This window comes from Falco naumanni, chromosome 11, assembly GCF_017639655.2.
Source record: "Falco naumanni isolate bFalNau1 chromosome 11, bFalNau1.pat, whole genome shotgun sequence".
Lineage (NCBI taxonomy): Eukaryota > Metazoa > Chordata > Aves > Falconiformes > Falconidae > Falco > Falco naumanni.
This window is the reverse complement of record NC_054064.1, coordinates 5585677-5611511: the sequence shown is the minus strand read 5'-3', so window position 1 is coordinate 5611511 and position 25835 is coordinate 5585677. Positions and strand designations below refer to the sequence as shown.

Here is a 25835-nt window from a genome sequence, read left to right as displayed (position 1 = left end):
TGTGTTAAAGCTTGTTTTATGTAAAGTTCATAGAAGGTGCATACATTGGATCGAGCAGGTCTTTGTGTTCAGCCAGTCAGGGGAGCTACAGGGATGCTCCCCACAAGCCCTCTCCCAGTCTCTAACAGATCATCCACCAAGAGCTCCAAAGGCTGGAAGCAGGCTAGGCTGCAGATGCAATCTCTGGGGGCATGCTGGTCAGCCATTGTGTCCAATGTATTGGAGAAAGCTGTCTGAATCTAACTTGTTAAGAAATACTGAATCATTATCTTTGGGTACTGTCCTTCACAGAGTTCAGCCCTGATCTTGTTCCTCTTCCCCGATACGGACCTCTTCTTCCTCCCCATGGTTGGCTTATTACTGGAAGACTGAGGATGGATCTTCATCTCAGTAAAAAGGATGGAGAATTCATGGCCTTTCCATGGCTCCCGGTTCATGCCCTGGGAAAAAAAGACCACGGAATTTCTATTACTAAAGCACCCAGACCAGGTGTTAAGAGTCTACCACTACTGTCCCCCCTCTAATACCATTTAACTCTCCAATAAACAGAGACGCTATTGTTTACCAGATTTTGACTGTAATTATAACCAGTCTTCCAAACACTCCTAATATAAATCAAATCTCTATCCAGTTTGGAACACAACAGGACTGAGTCATCTTCAAATCAAAAAATAAGCCTGTACAATGAGATGCACACCAAAGCACTCACTGAAAGCCAAGGCACAGGCTACATGAGACAGTGAGCCAGCATCCCACTGTGTCTCCTAGTGACTGTTCTTTTATGTGCTCCCCTCAGAAATCAAGGCAGCTCAACATCAAGTATCTCTGCCCACAAGAATAAGGGAGCTATGCGCTCAAATCCTCTGGATCCAGGGAGGACAGAATAAGAGCTGTAAATTTCTTTATGGATTATTTTCCCTTCAAATGAAGTTACTTAGGATAGCCTGGGCAATCTCTCCTGCTCCAAGGAGGGACATCCCACGCATGTGTTTTCTCAGGGCTAGGGAAAAGAGCTAACCACCACACAGAGCTCTGCTGCTCACCTCACTGTGCTTGTTCTCTCCATATTTCCTATTCAGGTTGGCCAAGTGGCAGTTCTTGTACCACAACACAGCACGGTGTGTCAGAGCACAGCTGCTGAGAGCCACATCACTGTCTCTGTCCCACACAGTGAACGTCCAGCCATTGTGGTAGGTCATTGCATCCCCTAAGGGAAGGGATGAAAGACATGAATAGGAGTAAGACACTACAGTTGCTCAGCCTAAGGGCTTATACACCCTTCAGGCAGAACACAGCAAGCCTGTCAAGGGAAAAGCAACAGCACAGCATAGATCTGGACAATACTTTCTAAAGGGCTGCTATTAGAGGGCATATCCAAGGGCCGGATCCTCCCAGCTGAAGAACTAAACCTTATGGCAAGAGAATATTAAAGCATTAAGTGGAAGACCAAGGACACAATGGCAATGGTAAGGACCTACCAGTGGCAGAAGCCAGCACCAAGATGGCTACTGCTGCTGGGCAAACTCCCATCTGGAACAAAAGCCACTTTCTTTGCACTTCTCACCTGGGAAGCCCCAGAAGTTGCTCCCGAGTCAGCATAGGTTACCTCATGGAAATGCTTCCCGTTCTGCCTTCTCAGCTGGCGTTTCACTGGGTTAGAGCACCCTCTCTTCCCCATGGAAAAGCAACTGTTTCTCCTATCTTCTGAGGAGACGGGCCTGTAGGCACACTCTCCTCAGTCTTCCTAGGACTTACAGGCTTCTCTCCTCAAAGGGTACCACATCTGCTCTAACCTGACCTAACGAGCTCCCACACTACTGGAAAAACAAATACAGAGGTCCCAGATTCACTTCCCTGTGCCAAGCAGAGACAGCACAAGTACAAGGCACTCCTCACCGGCATTGCCTCTGTAATTCCCCGCTGACAGCCTCTATCTGTCCCTGCTCCAGGCAACCTGGAAGAAGTCATAGACAGCACAGATTCACTAGCTGTCTGCAAATCCACCCGGAGCTCATAGCGGATGGAGCTGCTGCTTGTGAGATTGTGCAGCTTGTCAAGACCTAGAAGGAAAAAAAAAAAAAAAAAAATTACTCTGTAAAGGGAAAAGCTTGTTAACCTTTGCAGTCCTAGACTCTTACCCTGTAGCCATTTTGGTTAAATCGGCTATTTCCTGCCTCCCTCCTTCCCTGCTTGATGCTGTCATGACATTTTGCCAAGTTTATGCTGTCTTATCTCATTTTCTGGCAAGAGGCAGCAGTATCAGAAAAACTCAAACAGCCTAAACCAACACAAGACTGGCTGTAGTGCAACATTATTTTTCCCAGAACATTTAAAGACCCTTGCGCTAAAGACCTTGACCTATTTAGTGCTGGATTTTCTGATCCACAGAGAGTTCACTAACAGGACAGACAAAAAATGACCAAGTACACCAAGTTTTTTGTAGTATGCTGGTCTTAGCATTTTCACAAATGCAATTTCCTTATTTCCCCTCTCCTAGGAACACCCGAGCCTGAAATAAACCTTTCCAGAATTTGGCTTGCTCTGGGACTTCTCCAAAGCCCAAAGATGTCAATAGAAATACTTAGTGGGCCTTTAGAGATCCCTCAATACTTCATTAGCATTTCTAAGGAAGACACAAAAGCTGACAGTTCAAGACTGCAGGCTTGGGGGGGGGGGGGGGGGGGCGGGGGCGGGAAGCAGATAGCTCAGCATTTAAGTGCTTCTACAAAGCTAATCTTCAGCTCCTCTTCACTAGTCACACCCGTGTACCGTACCAGGCCAAAATACCCCAGTGTGATCTCCAAAGCCTTCCACATAATTTTCCCAGCGTTTGTAGAAATCCACCCGGCCACTGCTCTGCCTCTGAAACACCTGCAAAGTAAGTGTGAGTTCATGACAGGTTGAGGAGATACAAAGAAGACAGAGATCAGAAATGCTCATCCTGATTCAGACGCAGATGAAAAGGTGACACATTCAGGAACAGACAGCTCTACCCGATGGTACACTGCACCTGCGCAGGGTATGCACAGGAATCCATTTCCATTTTCTGACTGCACAGAAGCACTGGGGTGAATATTTAGTTGTGTAAATTTTACAGTTTACTTTCTACAAATGCCTGAATGTGATCTAAAAGTTTAGACAAAAGAGACTTAGAGACAAGATACACCAGACATTTGGGTTTCTAAACTTCACCAAAATCAGAGGGACTTGGGCAGTAACACACAACTATTTATTTCAGCAGAGAAAAATCACTTATCACCAAAAATGAAAGGTGAACAAAGGAATAAAGATATTTTCATTTGGTTATTTAGAAGACAGCTATCAGACAACCTCAGATTCACTCCTTCATGTTCATACACATTTCCCACCTCAAAGCATCTGTGCTTCTGCCTCCAGATTCCTTTAAGCCACTCAACAACTACTGTGTGGCCAGAGTCCTGGTACATGCTCACAGCACTAGCACTTAAAACACCAACAGGCATCAGCTGAACTGCGTTAACTGTCTGTACATATAACCTACATTATCTCACCCTGACCACAGCATAAGCTTAGTTAACTCATGAAAGGCAGTACTGAGCTATGTTTACTACTTCATCTTACAACAGGGCTGAGTCCACCCTCACAGACAACTCCGATGGCAAGAGGTAACACATTAAGCTCTCATAACTCAGTCACTGCCCTCAGTCAGCAATAATATAAACCTGTACGGCGTCCACAACCAAACAATGAAAAAGCCTTTGAGTCATTTAGCTTCCCACATCATTCCTACCAACAGCCTGAGATCAGCATCCACCACCCTTCCTAAAACATGTCACTCCATCAAGAAAGAGCTGAAACATAGTAGCACAGTAGAGCAAAAGGAGCCTCAGCTAACATCAGTACCAAGTCCACTTGATTATGTGGGCAAAAAACCCGAAGAGGTGCAGAGAATCACTGACTATCCATCTACCTCCATTGTCACAGTACACCTGCATCAGCCTGCTGCCATGCCCATTCAGGTAAATGGTGTACATGCTGCTGGAGGCACTTCTGCGGTCTCTGACTGCAGCCTGCTGGATACGGGTAGAGGAAGGTAACAGTGAGAACAGGGAGGGCAAAACTTCACACCAGCAAAGCAGGCCATAGAGCTGGAGGAGGCATTTCACACCCTTAGGAATCTCCTAAGGACAACAGGACTGGAAAAGATGTAAAGAAAGCAGCAGCTCCCACTGTACACTCACACAGCACCCAGCTGCATCAGCAGGTTGCTGCTGGCAGCCTTTCCCGCCGCCTGGGAGCTGGCACATGGACGGGGTCCCCAGGGGCCACAGGAAATACAGGAGAAGGAGCCCTTGTTTGTGAAGGTGGGAGTGTCAGCAAACAGGGACTTCAGTTTCTCTGCATTTCACAATTTGCCCACAACGGACAACCCCTGTGGGCACTAGCACAGTAAAAGAGGTTCCCACAGCAAGCCGGCATGAGGTTTTGTTTGATTAGCTGCCATTCTAGTGTGCATTTCCTCATTTCCTGACCTTCAAAAACAACCTCGGCAGCTACCCAACGCCACGAAAGTACTTAAAGATCTGTGCCCTACCATTACTGGATGGTGCAGAAAGATCTCTAGCATGTCATCATCTCTCCTGCCCACTGGCAGCTCACCAGCAGGCTTTGTCCTGTGCTTGGCTAGTGAGGTTTGCCAGCAGCACTGATCAGCATGGGCAATCTTCATTCACGCCATCCCATTGTGTTTCCAAGCCTCCAGATGGCGTGGCTTAGACTAGACACCCAGCCAGGAGACACATCATTGATCTGCTGGATGGTTCGCTTATGATCACATAGTTCCTCAGTGCATCTGTACAACATGAACTCCATGGCTGACCTCCACCACAAAGCACAACTACTGCAGAGCACAGGGAAAAGTGCAACACCTAAAGCCAGTTCCTACCTGCTGAGAAGGTACTGTCTGTTCTGCTCTGGTGATCTCCCTTATAGGCCATCAAAAAGATGGCATGCCTCACTTCTTATTCCAGTCCTTCTAGCACAAACGGTTGTTTGCCAGGACTCAGCTGTACTTCCTGCCAAATAAAACAGATCAAAGGTCAACCCAACTCTGAACGGCATTTAGCTTTTCCAAACAGTGCCTCATACTACATATGCATTTACAGGCTCTTCTCGTAGAGTTCAGACAGGCACATTCACTGTATATCCTTGAAACATGCAGTCAGGCCATCTCCTCAGAAGGAAAGTTCCGGGCAAGGTCTCAAGAAACACTGTTGGGACACTGAGGATACCCTGTCCCTGGTGAGTGCTGCCCTTCCAGCTAATAAGTTAGAAAAGAGAAGTGAAGCAGCAAATGTTCTTTGCACCCAGAGATCTGTTGGGAAGAGGTATTCCACTGTCAAAGTCCCTCCACAGCTTCTGCTCCTGACAGTAACACATTTCCTTCCTTAAGCTCTCCCTCCCTGGGCTGTGGATAGCATAGGTTCCCCCTCAAAATTGTTTTCTTGTGGTCCATATACCCACAAGACCCAACTGGCAGAGCCCATAATCACAGGGTGATTTCAGTGGGGTCTGCAAGACTGAAGAATTCACTGTACCTTACTTGTGCTGTCTTGACCCTGGAAGGTCAAAGCGTAGCCATCAATCTGTGCTGCAGGAGGAGTCCAGGTAACCACACCAGTAGAATGAGTTGCAACTGATACATACAGGTTCTTGGGAGGATGAATCTCTATTGAAAAATAAAATTCAAGTCCCATTGCATCAATGAAAGACGGCAACTGCATTGCAGGGCTTGGGCTGAGATTTCAATACCTGATCCTGTCAATGGGGAAGTACAGAAGTCACCCAGTGACCTTCATAGCCAGAAAGCAGCAGGAGCCTGGACCAAACATGGCAAGGCCTGCTACGGATCTGGTCTGGGATGCTTTGTGAGCCCTGCAATTGGCTCAACTGTACAGGACCCAGGAGCTCCTGGTATGCCTGTTTGAGAAGTTTCCATCAGGCTCATCTCTGAGGAGCATTCACAGACAGGTCAGGTTTGAGCTCTATGCCTCAATCCTGGGGCATGGTCCTAGTGTGCCCTGCTGAGAGCCCTTACACCTTGTCGCCCTACTGCAGATAAAGAATGACCTCACAGGTTTCATTGTTGTCATGCTTCAGCCTTCTTTAGCAAGTGCAGGAATACAAAGAAACCCACAGCTTTACAGTTTGGTCTGCGCTGTATATGGGACACCAGCTCCCTCACTGACATCAAGGGCTTAGCCAGACTTCTGCTGTGCAAGTCAGACTGCCCGAACAGAATTATTTTTATGCAATGCCAGATCACAGCAGTTGTCAAAAAGTATCTTATGAAATGCCCACAACAGGGCTGCAGTTCTTCCCTTAGGATAAAAACTATTTCTAAAGTTCAGTTGGAAATAATAACAATAGAAGCAGCCTCTCCCTAATTTTCATCCAGTGCTTGCTATATTCTATATATTTTGGGAATGTGTTAAGGAAAACAATGTAAAGAGTATGATTTGTCTGGCTTTCCAGGTTTTAGAGAGAATGTTCTTGGTGGGCAGTGCTGGCCTTCAGCGAAGAGTGCTCCAACCCTGAAGTACACCTGAGTTTATAGCAAACGGTAACTAAATAATTCATCTAAATTCCCTGCTCTTCCACAAACCTTCCTGGGAGACTATGGACATGTCATTGTCCATTGATTCAGTTCTTCTCCATATAAACCAGGCCACAACATTTCCCAGACCTTGAAAAGTGCTACAAGGATAAGCATAATAACAATCATAACACATCAGTGAAATTCTACAGTTGTTAAAAGCCACAGCGAAAGAACAAGGACAAGCAACATCTGTCTTAGATAAATGAGTGGAGCAGCACGGCTTCTCCCAGGAAATGCTGCACTCCTCAAGCATCGAGTTACCGCTTAAAAAAAAAAAAAAAAAAAAAAAAAGGCAGAGAAGAAGAAATCAAACCACCAAATACAAGAACAACAGGGACAGTGACACCAAGATCCACACAGCACCGTGTCTAAAACACTGGCTACGCATTATAACTGAAGGCCACCTTTCACTAGGCTAATGATTTAAGCATTAGTTCAATATCTAATGAACTTATGCTTCATTTGGGAGACCACTACATAATTGCTAAAGTAAAACGACCCAGACACCTCGGAGTAGCTCACTACGTGTGTAGCCCCCGCTGGACAGAAGAGGGAGCTAAAAGGTACCAAATCCACGACGAGAAGCAAGGGGTGGGAAGGGCGGCCTTACACGGCGCTGCTCTTACAGGCCAGCCCGCAGTTTCCATGGGCGCTGCTGCAGCCGGGTTTAACGCTAGGGAATAATCAGCATTCACCTTGTGTAAGAAAATGTTGTTTGGAGGATTTTTTTCCCCTCCGTACCTGTATTATTTTAGCAGAGGTGTCATTACTTTTGGAAATATAACACACACACACTCACAAAAAAAGATGAAAGAAAAAAAAAAAGAAAAAAAGAATACATGAGGGGTTTTAGTGCAGGTATTTCAAAAATATCTACACCAATGCTTAAAGCATTCCCTCTCCCAGAAATTTCATTTCACGTGAGTGTCTCCATTTTCATTCCAGTTAAGAAACCCCACCATAACATTTCAGTTCACAGAAACTCTGCTTGCATTTCTAGTTCCAGATAGGTTCAGTCTCTTGGCCTCAAGAGACTCGCACCAGCTTGATTCATAAACTAAGAAAAAGTACATTAGCAAAGGCAATGGATCTGGAATGACCCTGACATGTTCCCAGTACACCATAATCCTTATGGCTGACTGAACAGGACAGATTTAAGCCTGTTTGGCAGTCTCCAAGGACCAGTCTAAGGTTAGGAGTCAAAGGGCAGGCCATTCTTTTTAACTGTGCCCGATTCTAAAATGGTTTAACTTTGGTTGTTAAACCTCTGTTATTGTTAGGCTTGATAGCAGCACATGAAGCACTACATGTTTTTGATTAAGGACTACTGAAATAAGCTGGGTACCATCAGCTGTCATCACTCTTGTATGACGACATCTGCTTTTTCTATAATCATCTATAGCAGCAGTCTGTTATAGTAGCCTATACTCACACGTTTATCTCCAGAATGGGTTTACCACTGTGCATCTTCATCACCCAGTAATGCAAAGGGAGATCACGAAACACAGAATAATAAGAGAGTAGGGTCCCTTCTACCCTGTTTCCTTTCACTTCTGCCCACAGTTACCTGTCAGTGTGTCAGGGCTTGCCCTCTTGCTCTGCTTGCTTCCCAGCTCTGCCCAGGGATGGATAGGGAACTTCATGCCTGATTTCAGTCCTGCCAAGGTGGTAGTGCCTCTGTCCTTCCTCACTTCTATTTCATAGGTGTCCCCATCAGCAGAAGCGTAGCTTACCATATACCTGTCTATGGGAGCTTGGACATTGTCCCAGGAGATGGTGGCCGAGTCCTCTGTCACGAGGTCACTAATCAGATTCTTGGGACTGTCCATTTCTAAGAAATAAAGTGCAGAGTAGAAAGGGTGGGTAATTAAAAGACACATGCTCCCTTTAAAGCTTTTGTTTTCTAAAGCCCCATGACCCTACCCTCAGGAAGGAAAGGATGACATGGACTAACCCATCTGTAGCTTTACTGGATCTCGGTAGCTGATCACCACACTTGCTATTGACAATGCAGAACTGAAGTAAGACAAAGTAAGGCACTGAGACATGGCCATATTCAGACAGAGGCCTCTTAAGTAAAGTATCATCAAGCAGAGATACAGGGAAGAATGATTGTGCAGAAGGTCCAACTGAAATCTGAGGCTATGTCAAACCTAAATTCTTAGGAACCTTAAGCAAGATCCATTAGACCATTATTCAGGAGTCCTGGCTGACACAGATACAGGGAGGCAAAGAAAAAGATGTGAGAGACTGAGGCAGCACCAACACCCTACTCCCCTTTATCAGCCTCTCCCACAAATACCTCTTTTTGAGATGTGAGGTGCCAGCAAGGTATAACACTTCTCTACATTACAACCGAGGAAGGAAGACCTCGGTAAAAGAAGTGGCCAAGGGAGAACATAATCATAGCTAATTCACCACGTGAAACTACATTCCTCCTTCCATAGCTGCAACCATCGTACTCCAAGATTTCCAGAGGCCACTCAGAGTGTGCCTGCCCTCTTGCTCTGCTTGCTTCCTTTCCCTGCCCAGATACAGATGACACACACCACAATTGGCTTTAAGCTAACCAGGACAGCAAGACCTGTGTCCTGCCCTGTCTCCCCCTCATTCCCAGGAAAGGCTAGCAGTGTCCTCTGCTGAACAATCAGTCTTCAGCCTAGCTAAGCAGTCAACTTTTGTATAATCAAGACTTTTGCTTACAAAGGGAATTACTGACAGCTAAGAAAGACCTAATCCAGGCTCAAACCATTTGCTACCCTTTCATGTTTTGGGAGAAGATGATTAGGATAGGCATGTTTCCTTCAAAGTCTTGATTCTTATAAGTGAAACTAGTTGAATCCTGCCTAAACTTAGGATGGTTCAACAGCAGTAGCATATACTGTGGGGCAGAGCTAAGCCACAACTGCAAACCTTAGCATACCTGAAGACCAAAAAGAGCAGGCAAAGTTGCTAAGCGAAGGATCACAGTGCTTTAGCAAGTGCTGTGAAGCTCATACTGGGCTGATAGTTTCTGAACTAACAGAGCAGCTATTAGTTCTCTACACTTGGCACTATCTCTATGTGAAGCTTGAAGGTGCCCCCTCAAGACAAACGAGTGTCTAGTATATGCTCTATAATAGGCCAGAAGAAAACAGGACAGAAGTTGAGGTCACCTCCACAACGGTGTCATGTAAAAGCAAAAGGATTCTCTAGAATACCTGTCACTGCCTCAGTGCTGATCCTCTTGCTCTGCTGGGCTCCCTTCTCTGCCCAGGGAAGATGACATATTCAATGCCAGGTTTTAGTCCTGTCAGACTTGTGGTAGTCTTGGTCTTTCCCACTTCCATCTCCTCTGTGTCACAACCAACAGAGGTGTAGTTCACCTATCTAGGAGAGCCTGGACCCTGTCCCAGGAGATGGTGGCTGTGCCCTCTGTCACTTGGTCAGTCACCAGGTGATCTGGGCTGTTGATTTCTGCAGAGACAGTTAAAAGTGAAGAACACAGGCTGTCATAATCAGGCTGTACTGTGACACTCTTTCCCCCTTTAAGGGCCTTGCCAGTGTCTTCCTTTTTCAAGTTCCATTTCTGATCACACATTAATTAGAACCATAAAGCTGGGAGGTGTCAAGGTCTGAGGTGGTTTGACTGGGGTCTGTCTTTAATCCTTACACATGCTTTCCTAGGAAACTACACAGCCAGTCCTACCTGGACAGAAAAGAGCCTTTTCAAAGCAAGATACTGTTACTTTCTTGTTTCCTCATGGCCACAAGACTCCAAAGCTCACATACACGTCATCTCTCCAGAAAGTCAGATGCCAACCAAAGCTCTTTTGTTAAGAGATCAGAGTGACCCAGGTACACATTTACTTCAGCCAGTCTATGACCTAGGGCATGAGTCTTGCAAATGCTTACAACCATTTGCAATGGATTCAGACGTGCAGCTTGACAGTGTTGTTATAAATCGGCAACCCTCACACCGGGCAGATCCCTTACACCTCCTTAACTAGGACTGGCAACACAGGGGAAAGTCCTAATAAGAACAACTGAGGAACCAGGATTAATCATCCTATTGTAAGAAAAGGCATCCTGTATTCTGTTAATTTCTCTGCATTTCAATATTTTCATCTGCAAAAAGGAACTGAGCATTTCCTTATTCCACAATGAAGGATAAACAAATTAACCAATTAAAACAAGACTACACAAATACATGAGACACTTTTGCAAAGGCTTCATTTTCCTTAATCCCTATTAGTATTCACAACACAGCCCATTTGTAGTACATACAGGTAATCAGAATCTCTCTGTGATGATGCTGAAAAGGTTTCACAGCAAGATGCACTAACCTCAAGACTTGATCTGTTAAGCCTGAATCTCCCTCTGCTGTGAAACTGTCTTGGGATGGACTTACTCACTGTTGTTAAGGGCAAGCTGGGCTGTAACTTACAGTCTTAACAAAATATATTGCCCACTTACCTGTTATAGCCTCAGTGCCGACCCTTTTGCTCTGTTGTTCTCCCTTTTCTACCCAGATGCAAATGACATACTCCATGCCTGGCTTCAGTCCCGCCAAGGTAGTGATATTCTTGTCTTTCTCCACCTCTCTCTCCTCTGTGCCCCCATTAGCTGCAGTGTAGCTCACTCTGTATCTGTCTGTTAAAGCCTGGACTTTGTTCCGGGAAACAGTAATTGCATCCTCCATCACTTGTCAGCCAACAGCTCAGTTGGGCTGTCGATTTCTGTAAGCAGAAGTCGTAATTATTAGAAGTTTCAGTATAGTGCTGTGGTAATCACAGTGGTCTAAAGACACAGACAACACAAGTTTTTATAGGCAGAGGTAGTATGTTTTATTAAGACTATCAAATATATTTGGAAAAACAGGTGAATTTTGAGAAAGAATTCTACGCCCAAAGAAAAAGAGCTTGTGTGTCCAAAAGCTTGCCTGTTTTTTTCCCTCCAGCTCAAACTGGTAAATCTAACAGAAGTTTTATCTGTAGCTATAAACTGAGTTTTGATCATGCAGTGTAAATAACTGACACTTAAGCGAGTCCCATTGAATATCACCATTTGTAGAGCCAAATCATTTTGTACTGTTGGATACAGTGCAAGTAGATAAAAAGTGGGTGCTAACCGCTTGCAAGCCCTGCCACTCTTGACACATCGGTAAACATGCTTGCATGTCAGTGCGAAGGCAGCCAGGCCTTGGCAGGACCAGCCAGCCCTCTGCTCCTGTGCTAGGTGAGCTAGGCCGCTGGCTTCTGCAGGAACACTTAGGAGTGAAGAACACAGATTGTCCCAATGAAGCTACACTTACACCCTTCCCCTCAAGGGCCCTGCCAATGTCTTCCACTTGTCATCCTTTATTTCTTATCAAGGATGGACCTGAACTACAAAGCTGGAAGGTGCTCAGTTCTGAGGTATTTCAGCTGTGGTCTAGGTCTCCTCCTCACAGCTGCAACAGCAGGGCTTTCTGTTGGGGGGAGACAAAAGAACAGCCAGCCCTGCACCAGCAAAGAGGAAAGCCCAATTGCCTTCTGAAGATCACTGCCTCTTGCCTGGGTTGCTCTGGAAATTAACCCCAAAACCAAATCACCTCCTCAGAATCTGTCTGAAATGCAGCTCTCCTGGAACAAGGTTATTTCATACTAAAGCAAAACATCCTACCTGTCACAGCCCTGATGTCTGCTGGGCTCCCCTCTCTGCCCAGAGGCCAGCGACATATTTTTTGCTTGGCTTCAGTCCTGTCAGAGCATCAATGCTCTTGTCCTTCCCCACCTCCATGTCCTTTGTGTCCTCATCAGTTTTATTGTATCTCACCAAGTACCTGTCTTCCAGAGGCCAGATCCTATCCCAGGAGATTGTGACTGTGTCTTCTGTCAGCCATCTGGGCACTACACTACACTGGCAAATTTTTTAAGGGAAGGTTTGAAGGTTAAGAACCAGGCAATGGCACGAGTGAGGACTACGCTCACATTCTCCACTAGAAAAAAAAGCCGCTTTCAATCTCCTCCCATTATTACAATCATTCCCCTGCCCTTTTCACAGATGGAAACATGATGCTAGAATTCACAAGCCTTAAGTCACTACCACAATGCAGCCTGCGGGAACATGGCCCTTCGAGGACAGCCCAACAGCCCATGATCTTTACACAGAGCATTGTTTTTATTGGTTTTGGTTTTTCTTCACTAACTGCTAAATACATCTTAGCAGTCGGAGCAATGAAGCACTTGCAGATGTATCCCAAATGATTGCAACGGCATTTTGTTCCGGCTTAGTCTTCTGCAGGCTCTAAACTCCAGAGCACAAATGCACAACCATCTAACAGCCACACTGTAATTTACCACACACCAGCTTAGCTGCACTATGATTTACCACACATTAATTATGGTAAAAGTTGTGCTTTTTCCACCTGTGTGTACTAATCTCACCTCTTTTGTGAGATGAAAACACATTACTTCTCATTTTAATGAAAGATGCTGAGGTTTGTTTGTGTCACCCTAGAACAGTGCACACTGGGAACATGTATTTGAATAATCACAACTCAGCTAGTTAGCAGTGTAAGATGCTCACCTGTGGCAAGAAAAATCAAGTGAATGATTTTCTTGTGTGATATGAAAATCAAGTTTTTTCTTCAGTTATAATAGCACTGCAGCTGGATATGGGCTGTGCCTGTACCCATATGCAATGTATTTAACTCCTTCACAACCTGGGTGGTCCAAGAGTTTCCTAGCCAGTCACCTGTACAAGTGAGAACACGGGCTAGCCTGAGACAATGGACCAACTTGAAAGCAGGTGATTGACTAAGCTTCATAATTAAGCATTTAACTGATCCTAACTGATCCCTGCTGGGTGGGAACTTGAGGCAGTCTTACAAATCCTCTGAGGCAGCTCCTGTTGTGTCTGGTCTGATTTATATGCTTAAATGTGTTGGTTAGCATCCTGAGTGGAGCATCCCAAACACTCCCCCAGGTAATTTCTGCTGTAGAAGTCCAGATTGCACACATATAATGTTTCTAAGTGACCAGTAGAAGCTGCTCCTGTACACACACAGCCACACTGGACCATCACTGGCTGGATTATAAGAACTGAGCAAAACTGGTTCAAGGAGTTTCCCAATCTAGCTGCAAATGCAAGCACCTTCCAATGGAGACTCCCTGTCACCAAGGGACAGCAATGAAATGTCCTGTTTGGGAGATTTGATTCCCCAAGTGATTCTCAATTTATGCCATGACCCAAATAACTTTGGTTTTCCTCTTTAACAAACACTCATGACTATTTGTACAAAATGTGCATGACCCGCCTCGTTCTATTGGGAAAGGCCACAACAGCCACCCAAAGAAAACCTTGGAGGTGGTTTATGGCATTTTAAAAGAAAAGCACAAACGACACATTCCACTTATAAGGCTTTCATTTTGGCTGTGTTTCACTGTTTTTTATACCAGTAGTAAATGCTGCCTACCACAGGGCCTGTCCACAGCAGGACTCAAAACAAAGAGCCTTCAAACCTCTGCAAAGCAGGAAAAGCTTTACTAAAACAAGTAAAACTGATTAAGGAGTTTGAATGTCAAACTCAGTTCCCTCTGCTGCTGCAGCTTACCTGTCAGCTCTGGTACTTGCCTTCTTGCTCTGCTGGGGCCCCTTCACTGCCCAGATGTGGGTGACATACTCCATGCCTGGCTTCAGATTCAGTAAGGTGATCATGCCATTTTCACTCCCCACTTCTATTTCCTTGGTGTCCCCATCAGCTGAGGTGTATCTCACCACATACCTGTCTATGGGAGCCTCAACTTTATTCCATGAGACAGCGGCTGTATCTTCTGTCACCCGATCAGTTGCCACATTGGGCTATCAAGTCCTGAGAGAACATTTCAGAGTACAGGATTAGGAAACTCCAGCTGAATTAAACCTGTCACGACACATGCCCATTTCCTTCATTTTTGCCTTGCTGCTACGGCCAGCTAAAACATATCACCTAGGTTCCCTCCTACAGCCCCTTGAGAAGAAAGGCATCTGTGGGCAACCAGCATGGTCAGAGTGGGGACTGTTCCCACCATTTAGATGAAAACATTAGAAAGCAGGACTGTTCCACCACTTAGATGAAACTTTCAATTTTTTTTCTGCAGGAATAGCTTGCATGCTACCTGCCTCACCTTCCATGGGTACGGACTTGAGCATTACCCTCTTGCTTGCCCTCCTCACAGCACCAAGCATAGGCCCCATCCTTTCTCTGCCTGCAGTATCAGCCATTTGTTGCTCTTCCCTTTCTGCCTACCCTGCAGACCTGTCCCTCAGATTCCCCCAGGGCTTCTGCTATTTTAAGTGATGAATCAAAGTTTAGTGGTAACTCTTGCAATAGCTGGTATTCGTCTTAGTCACAGCTCCTAAGTTCCAGGCATTACATAAGAACATGAGCAGAATTACTCATTGTGGATTTTTTTTTCCTTTTTAAGAAGTTTTGCAGCCCCATGTCTGTGAAGAACAGCTTGAAAACACAAGCCAAGGGTGTTGCAAATAATCAGAATCTACACAGGGAAGAAGAGCAACCTCAATGGCAGCATGGAGGTTGTAGGTTCTGTTGTTTCAAATCAAATTTATTTTAATGGAATAATTTAAAAGACAACCTCAGGAACGTCAGGCCTGATTTGGGGTTTTTCAGTCTTTGAATGCAGCATGCCTATCCTTTGGGTAGAGAGATGTATTTCAGAGTTCCCAGAATTTTACAGGTAGAACGAGAGTTCAAAATTCTTTAAGCTCTCTTTTGCAATATAATAGCTCAAAATTATTCTGCCTTTTTTTTTTTTTTTTTTAAAAAAAAAAAAAAGACCTTGAAGCATCAATGAACCAACAGGGTTTCCAGATCTGTCTTAACAGTCAGGTCTGGAATGGCTAGGCTTCCATTACAGGAAAGACAACAGTCAAGTAAGAGTAGAACCTGCCAGGCCTTCTGAGCTGCGCTGAGCATACAGTTGGAGCAGAAGCCAGCTTAAAGATGTTTCTGTGCTCTCCTCATACAGGAGATTACTATGTCTGACTTGGGCTCTGGATAACAGTATAACTATAAAGCAGTCCAAAGCTTCAACCTCTAAGGGCCAGCAAGGAGCTGAAGCCCTTTCAGTCACTTCAGATGTAAGAGGTGAAGACTAAAGCTACTACAGAAATGCCAGGGCTGGGACACTGTGCAGTCCGCTGGACAAGCACAACTTTACCACCATGGGGCAGGCATACCAGATCACACAGCAGGCTGGGACTACAGCCCCCAGTGGAAATGCACACCTGGCAACAGTGTGCTAATATGCTCCTCAGTCCAACTATTCTGTTCAGTCTGGTGATCAGAAAAATAATGTTGGAGTCGGGCAATAGAAGAAGGAAGAAGAACATGTCGTCTTCCTTGCTGTTCCTGGGCTCAGAGACCAGACATATCAGTGGCAAATAGCTGTGAGGCAGTTGTTGGCAGCTGCCCCAAGGATCCACGAGGAAGGGCCATACCCAGATCACAGATCGTGTGCGCTAGATTTAAGCAAGGTCATTCTGTCAACAATCTCATTAGGGAAGTCATGAACCAGAAAACTTTGAGTTACTGTTGGACCTAGCTCTGAGCTTGTCTGAGGGTTGTTATTACATACAGAGGCCAGCTTACTATGCTTTACCCTGAGTCTGGCTAGACTTGTTAGTCAAGTTAAGGCAGAAGTTACTGTAGGTTTAAAAATCAAGGCAAAAGACTCAGCTATGGCTAGGTTTAGTGTTTAATATACAACGTAGACAAGCCCAAACAAAATATAAGCAGACCTGGCTGCAGGTCATGCATGAAGGCAGCCAGCTGTGCACCTTTAGTGCTGCCATCTTGACAGATCTGTCCCTGAACTCTGTAGTAACATCACTATCAAAGAAACTTTCCATATACCAGTCCTACCACTCACTGAGGATGGTTTCCCCTCTGTATTGTCCTTCACAGGTACGACAGTGACCTTGTACTCTGTGCCAGGTTTCGAGCCTACAAAGAGCAAAAGGGAGCATTACCAACAATTAGGGAAGACAGAAATCTAAACTAAGTTCCTTTCTACTACAAACCTAGAACTGGATAGACTAAACAAAATAGCTTTAAGAAAAATTACTATCTAACTTCCTTTTGTCTTGAGAATGCCTCGATAGCACTTTTAGCCTAGGCTTACCCTTAGAGCTGACATTAACTATAGCAAGTGAGGATTTCCATAACATCAGTGTTACCAGCTTGGAAACAGAAGCATATTCTTTATTCCTAACAAGGACAGAATTAAAGCTGAATGACTATTCCTTGTAACTTACTATCCACAGGGCAGAAAGGCTTCATCCCTGTGGAGACACCCATTATTACAGGATGGGGGAACCCCAGTAGATCTCACCCTGGACTACAGCAGGCACGAGGTGAATTGAAACTGGCCATCCACACACAAAAGAAAAATCGTCTCAGGACTGTGGTCTGACTGTCAATCACTCCTGCCACTTCTCCCTGCCCCTGCCCAGTTTGGAATACCCACAAGTACTCACCAGTCATACTGTAGCCACTCTTAGGGTCATTGCTTTTGGGCACCATAACTTGCTTCTCATCCATCTCCACCAGGGATCTGAACTTCAGCTTGTAATAATCCACATCTGTTGGTGGGTTCTCCCACCCCACTTCCAGGGAGTGTTCCATCTCCTCTGTTATCCAGACAGCATTCAGTGCAGACAGGACCAGGAAGGATAGCAGAGGGCCATGAGGAAGCAGCCTCTGCACAAAAAGGTAAATATAAGATACAAAGTTGCTAAACAGTCCTCCTCCCTACCCAGTCACCTGCTCTAAGACCCCAGACATTTTCCTCAGCCAAACTGAAGAGTTAAGCAAGTACAGCATAATCATTATTTCACTCCAGCTCAAGAGTTTTCTGGCTCTCAGCTCCCACCTGTTATGCTAGAAGCGAGAGAAATGTCAAAATAACCAGACTTCTCACGGTTCTTGCCAAGTGCAAGCAGACAGCATAATATCACCTTCTAACAAAATGGCATTTCAGTTCTCAAGGGACTGCTTCAGACATGCAGTCTTTCCACACTCAACCTCCTAACCTCAGCAGCATCAGGCCCATTTAGTCCTGGGAAGAAACTATGAAGAAAACTTGCTGCTGCAGATATGCTCGGCAAATTAGTACCTAGGAATGACAACCTGCCTACTTTAAAGTCCCTTTTGCATCCAGTCAAACAGTGCATTATTCTTAATAACATGCTGGCTTTATCTTGCATGCTTCCATTCCTGTTTCTTGCAGCAGACAACGTTATGGATTCCCTGGAATTCAGGGGTGTCAATGCAAGTAGGATTTGGACAAGATAAAGGGAAAGAGAGGAAGTTTGCAATATATTCAGCCCTAATGATACATATCTGGGAATAGATTGCCCAGAAAAGAACATTGACAGAAATCTGCAACTGAGGCCGGGAAGAGAAAGCACACTCCAGCACTCAGACAGGATGTTACCAACCTGCAAAGCCAAACAATTCACTCTACTTGTTCAAATTAACTTTAAAGATCTACAGCTTCTGACTGAAGAAAATACTGCCTGCTCCTACCTGTACTTGCTTCTAGATACTTTGGCTCACTGTCAATCCCCTTCTTCACATGACGAAGTGTGACATTGTATGTGGTGCTGGGGTGGAGACCCACAATCTCATAACTGAGCTGCTCCTTGGGCATGTGGACTTATTTCACCAATGTCTCATACCCTATGGGATGATAGGTAACGAGGTAATTTTCCACATCAATCATTGGATCCCAGCTGACAGCTAGAGAGTTCTTTGTAGAGTTCAGCAGCTGTAGGTTCTGAGGACTGAGCACTGGAAGAGAAACAAAGAAAAACATTACAATGAGGATGACGTCTTGCCACACGGCCAAGCAAGAAATTTTTTCGAATCTATTTTGAATACAGAGAGAATGCAGAACTAGAATTCCCAGGCTGTAGTAATCTTGGATTTGTCCACTTCTTTCTGCTTAACAGCATATCATTAAATACACATGAATAGTGCAGTCAGTAAAAAATAAAATAACTCCCTGGAAAACTCTTCCCAGCTTCTAAAGCAACACTGGCATGGGGAAAACTCTCTCATAAAGCTGTCCCTTCCAATACCTCTAGCATGAGAAAGACAAGCCAGAACCTTCTTTTCACATCACTGTCAGAGTTATTTCAAAATGTCAACTGGTCCCCAAAACTGGGGAACACAGCTTCTCCATGGCAGAGATAGAAAACTGAACTTTTATCCTGATGGAAACTTACACTTGGTGCCCAGAGGAGATTTGGGCAAATCTGCCTTAACTGTTTTGCCACAAGACAGACAGCTCATCAGGTTTTGAAGCAGCCCTTGAAAGCGGTCAATGTTGAACATCTGTCAGGTAGTTTATCTGATTTTAGTTACAAGTAAGCACATCATAAACTGATCAAACCATCTACAAGCTGTATTTCATTAGCAAGGTACTAACCAACAGAAGAAAATAGATATCGATTGCCTGTAAAAAGGCATGTGTCAGCAACATCAGGTCACATAACACCACGAGACTCTTCTCACTTGAAAGGCAGCATTCATTCCCTCATGTAATTCACAGCTTTCACCAAATTCCACCCTCAATATGTGCATGACATTGCCTTTAATGAAAACTTTGTACAAAATAGGAAAATGTTGATCCTGCCTCTCCTTGTGATATAGAAGCCGAATTTCAATAATCCAGCTTTGCAGTAAAATAATAAGGTACCCAAATACGTATGGTGTGCTTCAGAAGAGGATTGTATCTACCTCTCTGAAGAGGAGAAGTGTAGCATAAGAAAGCATATCATCCATTTAGGACAATGCCTAGGACAGCTTGTGTTTCAGAACATGTATGAGGGGTTCTTGCAAAGGCAGTGACTCTAGCCCAGGGGAAATGGATTTTACATGTTTTTCAGCTCTGCCCCAAGATGCACCAGAGCCGTCTCCTCCAGCCGATGTGACAAACCCCAGCACTTCAGGGCTTGACAAAGACACACCTGGCCAGGGCCAGGGCTGTGAAGGGGAAGGAGGCACCGCCTGGACCTGGACTTGATAACCCTTGAAAACCTCCTCTTCTTGCTCTCCAGCAGCAGAGGACCTCCTAGCCTGAAGCAAAAGGGTTCCTCACAGGCACAGCACTAATTGCGGAGGTGAATTAGGAGGACGGGTGGTTGCAGCCCATGCCAGAGTCCATCTTGCATCCTGCTGGCTCCCATCCATCTCTATCCATTAAGCAGCTTCTCCTCCAGAAGCAGGCTGAGGCTGGAGCAAGCAGGGAATGAGCAGCACATCCATAGATCCAGGTCTGGGCCGAGAGCTCACACAGGGGCTTGTTGGGAACCCTGGCTCCCCTGGGAACAGCAAAGAGTACCTCTTTCTTTTCCAATTTCCTGATTACAGCATCAGCACAAAGACTTCCCAGTTAAACTGCTGAGATACCAAAAAACTGCTTTTGTGGATACCTTGTTTTAAGCTGCTGGTTTATTCATCTTCAGATATCCCACAGTGCTACTCTTGGAGTGTCAGGAAACAAAGTTTAGAAAGAGCACAGGCCAATACTTGCTGTTCAATATGTCCTTGTCCTCTATTTCTCCATCAGAAGGAATTGTAAGTCCTCAATTATACTGTTGCATGCTTGATAGTAACTTCTAGATGTTCAGGCATTCCAGTTACTATGGTGATATACAACAAAATATGTCATGTCATGATCTGAGACACATAAAAAAACCAAAATAATGATAAATAAATACAGTGCTCTGTGTAAATCTCCCAGGATGCAGAGATAGAACCCAAAGTGGAACAGAAAAGGCAATCTGACATCTATGGGAGAGCAATGCTTGGCTACAGATGCTGAGAAAGGAACCATTTGCCTCTGGACTCAGAAGTTTTTAAGTAGGAGTGGAGATGTGCTCAGAAACAGTAGCAAAATGGATCATGCTGGGTGTATTAACTCTGTAGTGCTTGCTCACTGAGAGAGCAGAGGCCACTTTCACAGGCTGTAAAAGAGCTGAGGGTGTTGTGTAAGGAAGAGGATCCAAAGCTGGACTCAGCCAGCCCTTTGGGAGAGGTTGGCTGAGCAATAGTTCTCTGGAAGAAACTCTTCTGCTTGCCACCTCTGTAAAAGTTGCTGCCTCCCAAGCAGCAAATCCCAGTCTACTGACAGGAGAGAAGAGAGCTGGAGTCACAGAGAAACAGCCCTATACAGTGTGGAAGGCATAGGAGGAGTGAAGTTTTGATGCAAAGATCTTGTTTGGATGAAGAATTTGAGCTAATAATCTTTTATTTAAAAGATGAGTCTCTAAGCAGATAGATCAAGCCTGAGAGGCGACGGAGGATCTGGAGCAGAAAAGACCTGAGAGTAAGGTCACTGCAAACCTTTTCTGAGCAATACCTGAGCACAGGGGGTGGCTGTTACCTAATTCTCCTTCAGGAGAAGCTGTGAAAGATTAGACCAGGGGTCCTCAAACTATGGCCCGCAGGCCAGATACAGCCCCCCAGGGTCCTCAATCCGGCCCCCCGTATTTACAGAACCACCCCCCGCCGGGAGTTGGGGGGGGAAACCAAGCAGCTGCAGATGACTGCCTGCCACTTCATCCGCACGCCGGCCCCCTGTTTAAAAAGTTTGAGGACCCCTGGATTAGACCAAGCAGTGATGTGCTGAGAAGGAAAGGCAGCTTCCAGGGTAAAAGGCTGAATGCTGAAGCCTGGAGTATCAACCTGCGGTTATAAGGAGATTATAGCTTTTTCAGAATTAACCAGGAACTGCTGGACACACACCCCAAGGTCATCTCAGTCAGGTCTTCTCAGGCAAATCCTACTGCATTGTAACAAAGCAGGATAAGGGAGAATTTCCCAAAGACCTCACTTCAAAGGGTGGTTATTGAAAGGATTTATACATCCTTTGTCTCACAGATTTTATCAAATCAACTACCTTATTGGCAAGCAGTACACTCTGCAGCAAACATGATTTTACCTTCCATTGTCTCATTTGTATGTCAAGGAATAGACTCTGGCTCCCTATTTAATTACAGGCTCCATAGCCAGTTCGCTCTCTCCTTCAACTGCTGAACACAGGCTTGTGTTAGCACTGACTTTAACTGCATTTTTATGCATTACTACCTTTCTGCAATTCAGAAATGTTTTCCAGGCTATTCTTGAAAACAAGGACCAGTCAGCAACCCCTAGCCCAGCAGGAACTCCGAGAGGAACATGGCAACCCCAAGCTTGGCTTACCTATAGGATTAATCAAATGTTTATGGGAGGAAGAGAAAAGTTGGATTGAAGGAAAGAAGGAAGAAATAACTCACAGGCACGTCTTACCCTGGGAGCACTCAAGGCCAAAGAAGCCATCATGGCAGTCGCACTCTCCTGTGTCACAGAACCCATTGCCACTGCAATCCCTGGGACATCGTTTCTCACTGCAGTCCTCTCCAATGAACTCCTTGTAGCACTGGCAGACCCCTTTGGCTGTGTCACAGATCCCATTGTCGCTGCAGGTCTCAGGACCGAGCTGATAGCTGCAGTCCTCACCAAAGTAAGGCTCATCACAGATACAGTTCCCACTGTCGCAGTGCCCACGGCCGCTGCAGTGGCTGGGGCAGGTGGGGTGGGAGCAGTCACTGCCCTCCAAGCCCTCAGCACACTTAGAGCTGCAAGTCTTGTAGAGGAAAGTCCCATGGCTGCTGCAGTGTGAGACACCTGGCCAGAGCAGCACCAAGATGCACAACAGCAAGTGTGACACACAGATGAAAGAAAAGAGAAAAAAAAAAAGAAAAATTAGGAACATAAGAATAGACAGGTAGTGCAAAGGTGTGTTCAAGGTCATTAAAGAAAAAGCATAAATATTGCTGGAACATATGAGCTGAAAAAGTCTAAAGACATCACCTTGCCCATCTCCCCCAGTCCACCTGTATTTTTCATGTAAGCAAAGAATTAGCACTTCTCCCTGTCTCCATTCCCCAAACATCAGTTTATTAAATCTTTTCTTAGAGGCCACACAGTATAAAACTTTGATCACAGGCAGAGCCGGTGGCCACCACAAAACAGCATCATCGTAAACTCTGCTCTTCTTTTTAGTCAGTTATCAAGAAGGAAATAAAAAGACAAATTCTCAACAACTGCAAAATTCTGGAGGCAAAAATGAGAAAGGAAGAGACAGCAATGAGAAGTGCTTCCCTCATCTTGCACCCTCCTGTCCTCCAGAAATTCCTCCACTGAACCCTCCCACCTATGTGAAACTCAGGAACTTGTTCCCTTCCAGTTCCAAGAGATGCTTGTGGAGATTTGCCCTGCACTGGTTCTTTATATCACAGAAACCAGAGCACCACCCCATCTGTAGGGCTCAAGCATTTCACTCACAGAGAACTCCCAATAACATTGAGAAATGGATTCCAGTCCCCAGATCTCTAAGGTAAATAGGCTGTATCTAGGATCTAAGAACAGATACTGCATTTGTAACTTACCTTGGCTTCCCCCACAGCAATTCTGAGGGCTGCAAACTTCTCTCAGCTCTACCACTTCTTTCTCAAGCTTCTCCATCCTTCTAAACAGATCTTTAATGTGAGTCAAAGTTTCACAATCCCCTTTGGGTGTGTGCACATGGATGTTGTGCCTAAAGATTATATTCTGGTCTTTGTCTTCCTCATCCTCCCTGGGATCTAGCTGCACTCCACTGTTGTCTTCATGCTGTAATGGATCTGCTTCCACCTTAATCTGGGAGGATGAGGGCAGGTCAGTCTTGTAGGAGTGGCTGAAGGATATTCTTTGCCCATCACTGGTGCAGTTGTGAGATGCAGGATGTTGAATAGCAGATGTTTGAAGAGCGCAGCACAGCAATAGCCCCATTAGCAAAGCAAGCCAGTTCTGGAAATCAATTTGGCAGGTTTTTAGAAGAAACACTGACCCCTCAAACAGCAAAGCTGCTTTCAAGAAGGGGGTGGTGGTGAATATATAACTAAGAAGTTTATATATATATATATATAAAGCTGGTTTTCATTATTTTCTAAAAGACAAATTATTTGTTTTGCCATGATTCAGTACTAGGTTGGCAAGTACCTGGAAAAGGAGTCACACTGGATAAATTAGATACAAAAGAGCTTCTAGATGCTCCAACTAGGAGCTTTAAGTTTGCAACCTTCAAAGAAAACTTAGTATCACAGTCCACCATAACTATTAATTATGCCATAGCACTTCTCATTCCCCTGCAGTTACAACAGACATTGTATTAGTCTCCCAGCTGTGAACTGCATTACTGGTTGCTTTTTGGCCATGGCAATCTTCAGCAGCTTGCATGGTTTTCAACTAGAAGTGTGATAAATGTGCAGTGCTGCACGCATGAAAAATTCAGAGTCAACACTGATCTTTTGGCACAAGAAGTTTGAGAGAGAGTTTTGCTCACTTAACATGCATCATGCATGAGATATCTCTCCCAGGACAACTGCATTTCAGGCATGGGTGGAAGTGTTTTCAGGAAGGTATTCAAGGGGACACCAAGGGTCTGTTTCTACGGGGACTATTAAGTGTGGAACACTTGCTCAAGGAGGGAGATCAGCTAAGAGAAATGGACCACAGAACAGGTGTCACTGGGATAGACTGGACATGTTTGCACGCAGCTGCAAAACAACTCACACCTTTCTACAGCACGCTGTTAAACATCCCTATCCTTCTCCCATCCCTTAGGGCCCGTGGTGCTGCAAGTGCACCTTGTGCTGACCTGACCAAGTATCAACCCCAGCCTTAGAGTCCTCATCTCTGCCTGCTGGAGACACAGCAGAGGGGCTGAGTTTCTGTGGAGCTGAGGACATCTGCTCTGTACAGGCAGGACTGAGAACCTTATCTGGCTTCACATGTGCTGTCGATTACATCTCACAAAACCCTCACTTCGGGTACAACTGTCCTGATAGAGCTGAACCAGCTGTCTTCAGCTTCAAGGTCTCACACTAATGATTCCTGATTTTAGTCCACCAGTTCAAAAAGGCCCTTTAGATTTAAGTTACCAGGTTTTCATCATTGGATTCAAATGATACATAAAATTAAACCCATCCTCCTCTTCTAATACAGCGCATAGCCTACGCTTTTATCTGGATCAGGAAGAATTAAAAAAAATTCCTCTATGTGAAACCAACGCATCGGCACTTTGTGTGCCTGAACGCTGGATTCACTTGAGGGATTTCAAGGTCTTGCTTTGACTTAGTTATCTGATTTGTTATCTTAGCATTGGCAAGGTTAATTTAGAAGATACTGGAGTAAATCTGTTAACACATGGAGCAAGAGAATGTGTTGCAAACCCATTTGTTTTCCTGTACTTTTATTTCAAAAACATTTCTTGTTTCCTACCCTGCATAAATAAATAGGATGAGCTTGGGTTTAGGCTGATTAAGCCTCAAAACTAAGACTTAAAAATAAATAAAACACTACTGTTTAACTGCATTGATATTTAGAGGTCAAAAGTCCAAACATTTAGTTTAAAGTTAAAGGCATAGTCTTTAACAAAACCAAATCTGTTTGCTGTAAAAGTCTTGTGCTGCAACGAAGCAAGAATTTTGGACCTAAGAAATTAACACCTCATAGATAAGAATAACAGGAAGGAAGGAACTGAACAAACAAGGGTAGAAGGATAAAGTGTAAAGCTAGAAACCTAAATTTATCAATTGGCTTATTCAACATTATAAACTAAATTTTGGCATTAATGGTAGATGTCAATCTGTAGAGGAGGTGATACATGCTTGCTTAAATACTTACACTTTCGTATCAACAGGATGCAGATACACACCATATGTGGCTTACTAAGCAGTCATGTTACTCATCGCACAAGCAGAAGAGAAAACATTATTTAAGTGCTAAATTAGGTAATGCGAGAACTAGAAAGCATTTGGCCAATATGTATCCATAGTAACAGGACTTTTGAACTCAAGATAACAGTGCTGCCCCAAATAATACTCTCTGAAGTAACAGAAGACTCCACTCCTAAAGAGTCATAGCAGAGGAGCTGGAAACTTGGTATTTCCACTATAGTCACATTTCTGAAAGTCAAACAATCCCAAGTTATGATGAAAATTAACTGTTTCTGTGAAACATTCTTATATCTCCTAAATGTCTGCCAGAACTTTGGAAACACCCCTACCATCAGAGTCATGCCTTACCATGCACATCTACAGGAAGGTATCCTTCATGCCCAGAAACATGAGGCTTTGGTTG

General features: G+C 44.7%; 1 protein-coding gene across 1 annotated transcript; it reads right to left on the bottom strand.

The window, feature by feature from the left end:
* TNN (tenascin N) lies at positions 1–24645 on the bottom strand. Its single transcript, XM_040610850.1, is given in 22 exon segments — positions 1–440; positions 1044–1207; positions 1897–1977; positions 1980–2060; positions 2775–2871; positions 3939–4029; positions 4031–4081; positions 4930–5054; positions 5577–5707; positions 8205–8468; positions 9838–9894; positions 9897–10001; positions 10004–10093; positions 11093–11323; positions 11326–11363; positions 14220–14461; positions 16507–16607; positions 17141–17328; positions 18194–18455; positions 21960–22337; positions 23102–23592; positions 24635–24645. Coding segments are annotated over 22 exon segments (3480 nt in total). The 3' UTR covers positions 1–239.
* Between the last annotated feature and the right edge of the window lie 1190 nt (positions 24646–25835).